We start from the raw sequence: 7,500 nt of genomic DNA, 5'->3' as shown, positions 1-7,500 counted from the left end.
AAAAATTAAAAAAAATCGCAACAAATAGATACAACTGAACAAAGTGAAATAAGCAGTGTTTTAAGATTTTCAGTATTCAGGTGCAGAAACTGTAATCAAATGTAAAATAACACTTTATAACTAAAATATACATTACAAATAAGTTAGAAAAGTTAATTCCGTCAAGAACGAGTGAATTTTCTCTGTCTTTTGTTTGATTAGTGTTATTATAGAGACGGCAGGAATATTAGTGCTGTCACTTTAAGAGCTGCACGGGTCAATATACTGATACACACGAACACAGAGTCTCTCACGCTTTAATGGTTTAAAGTCATACTGAAATGCTCACAAAGGAATCAAAATTTTTATAACAAGTATCCAATTCCTGACCTCAAGTATTCGATTTTCGGTTCCCAACCCTAGAGGTGGCTCACACACACACACACACACACACACCTGGAAGTGTCCGGACCCCTGGACGGAGAACACGAGGAACACGGCGCTGCTGTCCTGAAAAGCCCGGGTGAGTTTGTGCTCGTTGTTGGGAGTGGTGGACCAGATGCCCCTCTGCTGGGACAGCTCGATGTTCCTCATGTTGCTGCTCTTCATGATGAAGTATCGCACACAGGAGCGCGGCGGCCTCGGGCACGGAGACGGGCAGCTCTACACACACCAGAACATTACACTTCAACTCAATCAACTATCATTAGTGTCCATTACTGAACTTTCTGCGGTTCATTTTCATGACAAGTGCACCAGAAAGACTTAAATCCACAAGGACAGCATCATACTTACTTAGAGATGCACGATATATCGGCCGATATCGGTTCATTTATAATGTTATCGGTTTGATGAGATAATGTGTCTGATATATTAAAGTCGATAAATAATGTATTATCTCCTTCAGCTGAGACACTTCAGATGCGCACTGTTCAACATGATGGATTTGAATTGCTTGAAATATGATTGAAATCACTTTAAATAAAAGAAAATACAGTTCAGTGCAACATGTGCAGCGCAAATCTGTCATATCGGCTACATAAAATTATCATGAGAACATTATAATTGTGTGTTTAGGACATGGATTTTACTGGTGAGTTTTTTGTTTTTGTAATCAGGCTCTCAAAAGTTATAGAAAAATTTGGATTTAGATTTATCGGCAAATATATCGGTTATTGGCTTTCAGATATAATGAATTATCAGTTATTGGTATCAGTTATTTTCATATCGGTCCATCCCTAATACTTACCCAATTAATTGACTATATTAAAAATGAGATGTTTAAATATGCAAATTAGGTACTAATTAAATATGCACTCATTTGCATACATTCCCAGAAGAGAAATCTAAACACTAGATAAAGCCAGGTTTAAGAAGGTTTTTCCAGAGGCGATTCTGGATTTCTCTTCTCATCACTGCATATATCAGAAAATACTGTCAACAGACAGAAAAAAATACATTTTCATCATGTTTTAAGGAGTGAAATGTTGTATAAATCAGGCAAATGATATATGAATAAACCTTCAGCATATAGATATGAACAAAACTGTAAGGTTTGGTGTGTGCAAAGTTGCTGAAGTGGAGATTTCTGACTTTACAGAGCAAATAAAGTGCAATAAAATAAACACCTAAAGTCCCCCTGTAGTCAATCATTCAAAATAAATACATTTAAAAGTTTTTTTCCTTGAAAAAAATGTCTTCATATCTTAAAATATCTTGAATGTAACTCGACACCCTTGCCTCATTTAGTATGCGCGGTTCTATGAATATGCAAATGAGCCCCGCCTCCACTCACTCACTCACTCACTCAGAGATCCACTCGTTGACGATCACACGTTGATCGGATTGGTTACAAGGTAGTTTGTGACGTCAGAAACACGAGCGATTTCAAAGCGTGTTTTTGAGACTGTCTTTGGTTCACTGCAGTTTTAAGGAGAAAATACTCAGCAATGCTGTCGACTTATGAATTTACACATGGTTTCTCTTAAAGCGTATTAAAAACACCATTTAGACATAGAAATTGGAATTTTGAATAGCCTAAAAATAACCAGTACATGATAAAAAAAAAACACTGGATTTGTCTTAAATATTGGAAGAGTGAGTCGTGGATCCCGTAACGTCACGTACTTTCCCAGAAGCGGGAGATGAAGCGTCGTCAGTGCTGTTAAACGGGGCGAGCTCTTCTCCCAGCGGCTTCGAGTGAAGCGATCTGTGATTCTTCATCTGAGACGCCAGCCGAGGTCTGCGGGACACACACACACACACACATCAGCATCACACCAGACTGGCGCTGCATAGCACCAGGTGGGTATTTCTGGGTTGGTAGAAGCACCGGATTATAGCACTTAAAGGAGAACTCCGGCGCACAATGAACCTGGGGTGTAAAAACACATTGGTACCGAGTCGACTGTTCTCTGGGATTTGTTTTCATGATAATCGAGTGTAAAGAGTTTTATCTCTAAAAACTGTTTAGCTTATAACGCTAGTATATGGGGCATATAATAAGTAAAAAGAGATCGCTAGTTAATACCACTAACAAGGCTCAAAATAGCACACTAACACGGAACCTTAATGAGGGTCTCTACATACAAACCGAAGCACTGAGAACTTTGTAAGTGTACAGACAGTTTAATACCAATATACTTTATAAAGACAGTACCATCGCGGAGTCATCTTTGGGAAACAGCCTCGACCAGTCGAACCACTAACGCCGTGCTAAGTGAGCTGAAGCTGTCTTAATGAGGGTCTCTACATACAAACCGAAGCACTGAGAACTTTGTAAGTGTACAGACAGTTTAATACCAATATACTTTATAAAGACAGTACCATCGCGGAGTCATCTTTGGGAAACAGCCTCGACCAGTCGAACCACTAACGCCGTGCTAAGTGAGCTGAAGCTGTGAGATTCCAAGTCACAGTAATATGTGTGGAGTGTGTGTTCACGGAGTAATATGTGTGGAGTGTGTGTTCACGGAGTAATATGTGTGGAGTGTGTGTTCTCTGAGTAATATGTGTTGTAGTGTGTGTTCTCGGAGTAATATGTGTGGAGTGTGTGTTCTCGGAATAATATGTGTGGAGTGTGTGTTCTCGGAGTAATATGTGTGGAGTGTGTGTTCACGGAGTAATATGTGTGGAGTGTGTGTTCTCGGAGTAATATGTGTGGAGTGTGTGTTCACGGAGTAATATGTGTGGAGTGTGTCTTCACGGAGTAATATGTGTGGAGTGTGTGTTCTCGGAGTAATATGTGTGGAGTGTGTGTTCACGGAGTAATATGTGTGGAGTGTGTGTTCACGGAGTAATATGTGTGGAGTGTGTGTTCACGGAGTAATATGTGTTGGAGTGTGTGTTCACGGAGTAATATGTGTTGGAGTGTGTGTTCACGGAGTAATATGTGTTGGAGTGTGTGTTCACGGAGTAATATGTGTTGGAGTGTGTGTTCTCGGAGTAAGATGTGTGGAGTGTGTGTTCTCGGAGTAATATGTGTTGGAGTGTGTGTTCACGGAGTAATATGTGTTGGAGTGTGTGTTCACGGAGTAATATGTGTTGAGTGTGTGTTCTCGGAGTAATATGTGTGGAGTGTGTCTTCACGGAGTAATATGTGTGGAGTGTGTGTTCTCGGAGTAATATGTGTTGGAGTGTGTGTTCACGGAGTAATATGTGTTGAGTGTGTGTTCTCGGAGTAATATGTGTTGGAGTGTGTGTTCTCGGAGTAATATGTGTGGAGTGTGTGTTCTCGGAGTAATATGTGTTGGAGTGTGTGTTCACGGAGTAATATGTGTTGGAGTGTGTGTTCACGGAGTAATATGTGTTGAGTGTGTGTTCTCGGAGTAATATGTGTTGGAGTGTGTGTTCTCGGAGTAATATGGGTGGAGTGTGTGTTCACGGAGTAATATGTGTGGAGTGTGTGTTCACGGAGTAATATGTGTTGGAGTGTGTGTTCACGGAGTAATATGTGTGGAGTGTGTGTTCACGGAGTAATATGTGTGGAGTGTGTCTTCTCGGAGTAATATGTGTGGAGTGTGTGTTCACGGAGTAATATGAGTGGAGTGTGTGTTCACGGAGTAATATGTGTTGGAGTGTGTGTTCACGGAGTAATATGTGTTGAGTGTTTGTTCTCGGAGTAATATGTGTGGAGTGTGTGTTCTCGGAGTAATATGTGTTGGAGTGTGTGTTCACGGAGTAATATGTGTGGAGTGTGTGTTCACGGAGTAATATGAGTGGAGTGTGTGTTCACGGAGTAATATGTGTTGGAGTGTGTGTTCACGGAGTAATATGTGTTGGAGTGTGTGTTCACGGAGTAATATGTGTGGAGTGTGTGTTCACGGAGTAATATGTGTGGAGTGTGTGTGTTCTCGGAGTAATATGTGTGGAGTGTGTGTTCACGGAGTAATATGAGTGGAGTGTGTGTTCTCGGAGTAATATGTGTGGAGTGTGTGTTCTCGGAGTAATATGTGTGGAGTGTGTGTTCACGGAGTAATATGTGTGGAGTGTGTGTTCTCGGAGTAATATGAGTGGAGTGTGTGTTCACGGAGTAATATGTGTTGGAGTGTGTCTTCTCGGAGTAATATGTGTGGAGTGTGTGTTCACGGAGTAATATGAGTGGAGTGTGTGTTCTCGGAGTAATATGTGTGGAGTGTGTGTTCTCGGAGTAATATGTGTGGAGTGTGTGTTCACGGAGTAATATGTGTGGAGTGTGTGTTCACGGAGTAATATGTGTGGAGTGTGTGTTCACGGAGTAATATGTGTGGAGTGTGTGTTCTCGGAGTAATATGTGTGGAGTGTGTGTTCTCGGAGTAATATGTGTTGGAGTGTGTGTTCACGGAGTAATATGTGCTGAGTGTGTTCACGGAGTAATATGTGTTGGAGTGTGTGTTCTCGGAGTAATATGTGTGGAGTGTGTGTTCACGGAGTAATATGTGCTGAGTGTGTTCACGGAGTAATATGTGTTGGAGTGTGTGTTCTCGGAGTAATATGTGTGGAGTGTGTGTTCACGGAGTAATATGTGTTGGAGTGTGTGTTCACGGAGTAATATGTGTTGGAGTGTGTGTTCTCAGAGTAATATGTGTGGAGTGTGTGTTCACGGAGTAATATGTGTTGGAGTGTGTGTTCACGGAGTAATATGTGCTGAGTGTGTTCACGGAGTAATATGTGTCGAGTGTGTGTTCACGGAGTAATATGTGTGGAGTGTGTGTTCACGGAGTAATATGTGTGGAGTGTGTGTTCACGGAGTAATATGTGTGGAGTGTGTGTTCACGGAGTAATATGTGTGTGTTCACGGAGTAATATGTGTGGAGTGTGTGTTCACGGAGTAATATGTGTGGAGTGTGTGTTCACGGAGTAATATGTGTGGAGTGTGTGTTCACGGAGTAATATGTGTGGAGTGTGTGTTCATGGAGTAATATGTGTGGAGTGTGTGTTCACGGAGTAATATGTGTGGAGTGTGTGTTCACGGAGTAATATGTGTGGAGTGTCTGTTCACGGAGTAATATGTGTGGAGTGTGTGTTCACGGAGTAATATGTGTGGAGTGTGTGTTCACGGAGTAATATGTGTGGAGTGTGTGTTCATGGAGTAATATGTGTGGAGTGTGTGTTCACGGAGTAATATGTGTGGAGTGTGTGTTCACGGAGTAATATGTGTGGAGTGTCTGTTCACGGAGTAATATGTGTTGGAGTGTGTGTTCTCGGAGTAATATGTGTTGGAGTGTGTGTTCACGGAGTAATATGTGTGGAGTGTGTGTTCACGGAGTAATATGTGTTGGAGTGTGTGTTCACGGAGTAATATGTGTGGAGTGTGTGTTCACGGAGTAATATGTGTGGAGTGTGTGTTCACGGAGTAATATGTGTTGGAGTGTGTGTTCACGGAGTAATATGTGTTGGAGTGTCTGTTCACGGAGTAATATGTGTTGGAGTGTGTGTTCACGGAGTAATATGTGTTGGAGTGTGTGTTCTCGGAGTAATATGTGTGGAGTGTGTGTTCACGGAGTAATATGTGTTGGAGTGTGTGTTCTCGGAGTAATATGTGTTGGAGTGTGTGTTCTCGGAGTAATATGTGTGGAGTGTGTGTTCACGGAGTAATATGTGTTGGAGTGTGTGTTCACGGAGTAATATGTGTTGGAGTGTGTGTTCACGGAGTAATATGTGTTGGAGTGTGTGTTCTCGGAGTAATATGTGTGGAGTGTGTGTTCACAGAGTAATATGTGTAGAGTGTGTGTTCACGGAGTAATACGTGTTGGAGTGTGTGTTCACGGAGTAATATGTGTGGAGTGTGTGTTCACGGAGTAATATGTGTTGGAGTGTGTGTTCACGGAGTAATATGTGTTGAGTGTGTGTTCACGGAGTAATATGTGTTGAGTGTGTGTTCACGGAGTAATATGTGTTGGAGTGTGTGTTCACGGAGTAATATGTGTTGAGTGTGTGTTCACGGAGTAATATGTGTTGAGTGTGTGTTCACGGAGTAAAATGTGTGGAGTGTGTGTTCACGGAGTAATACGTGTTGGAGTGTGTGTTCTCGGAGTAATACCTGTGGAGTGTGTGTTCTCGGAGTAATATGTGTTGGAGTGTGTGTTCTCGGAGTAATATGTGTGGAGTGTGTGTTCTCGGAGTAATATGTGTGGAGTGTGTGTTCACGGAGTAATATGTGTGGAGTGTGTGTACACGGAGTAATATGTGTGGAGTGTGTGTTCACGGCGTAATATGTGTTGGAGTGTGTGTTCACGGAGTAATATGTGTTGGAGTGTGTGTTCTCGGAGTAATATGTGTTGGAGTGTGTGTTCTCGGAGTAATATGTGTGGAGTGTGTGTTCACGGAGTAATATGTGTTGGAGTGTGTGTTCACGGAGTAATATGTGTGGAGTGTGTGTTCTCGGAGTAATATGTGTTGGAGTGTGTGTTCACGGAGTAATATGTGTGGAGTGTGTGTTCTCGGAGTAATATGTGTTGGAGTGTGTGTTCTCGGAGTAATATGTGTTGGAGTGTGTGTTCACGGAGTAATATGTGTGGAGTGTGTGTTCACGGAGTAATATGTGTTGGAGTGTGTGTTCACGGAGTAATATGTGTGGAGTGTGTGTTCTCGGAGTAATATGTGTGGAGTGTGTGTTCACGGAGTAATATGTGTTGGAGTGTGTGTTCACGGAGTAATATGTGTGGAGTGTGTGTTCTCGGAGTAATATGTGTTGGAGTGTGTGTTCACGGAGTAATATGTGTTGAGTGTTTGTTCTCGGAGTAATATGTGTGGAGTGTGTGTTCTCGGAGTAATATGTGTTGGAGTGTGTGTTCACGGAGTAATATGTGTGGAGTGTGTGTTCTCGGAGTAATATGTGTTGGAGTGTGTGTTCTCGGAGTAATATGTGTGGAGTGTGTGTTCTCGGAGTAATATGTGTTGGAGTGTGTGTTCTCGGAGTAATATGTGTTGGAGTGTGTGTTCTTGTAGTAATATGTGTTGGAGTGTGTGTTCTCGGAGTAATATGTGTTGGAGTGTGTGTTCTTGGAGTAATATGTGTTGGAGTGTGTGTTCTCGGAGTAA

The 7,500-nt window shown here is 42.0% G+C and overlaps 1 protein-coding gene across 1 annotated transcript in view; it reads right to left on the bottom strand.

Annotated features, from left to right (window-relative positions):
* The window catches only part of ythdc2 (YTH domain containing 2), a 69,290-nt gene that overhangs the window by 11,235 nt on the left and 50,555 nt on the right, over positions 1-7,500 (bottom strand). The window contains exons 28-29 of the mRNA XM_077222448.1: positions 2,107-2,221; positions 436-642 (exon numbers count right to left, since the gene is read on the bottom strand). Of these exons, the coding sequence (XP_077078563.1) occupies positions 436-642; positions 2,107-2,221 (322 nt within the window). The remainder of the gene's footprint in view (positions 1-435; positions 643-2,106; positions 2,222-7,500) is intronic.

The sequence above is a fragment of the Siphateles boraxobius genome, unplaced genomic scaffold (assembly GCF_051911475.1).
Source record: "Siphateles boraxobius isolate OS27281-9 unplaced genomic scaffold, OSU_SipBor_1 120, whole genome shotgun sequence".
Taxonomy (NCBI): domain Eukaryota; kingdom Metazoa; phylum Chordata; class Actinopteri; order Cypriniformes; family Leuciscidae; genus Siphateles; species Siphateles boraxobius.
Note: the sequence above shows the minus strand (reverse complement) of the source record. Positions and strands in the feature narration are given on the sequence as shown.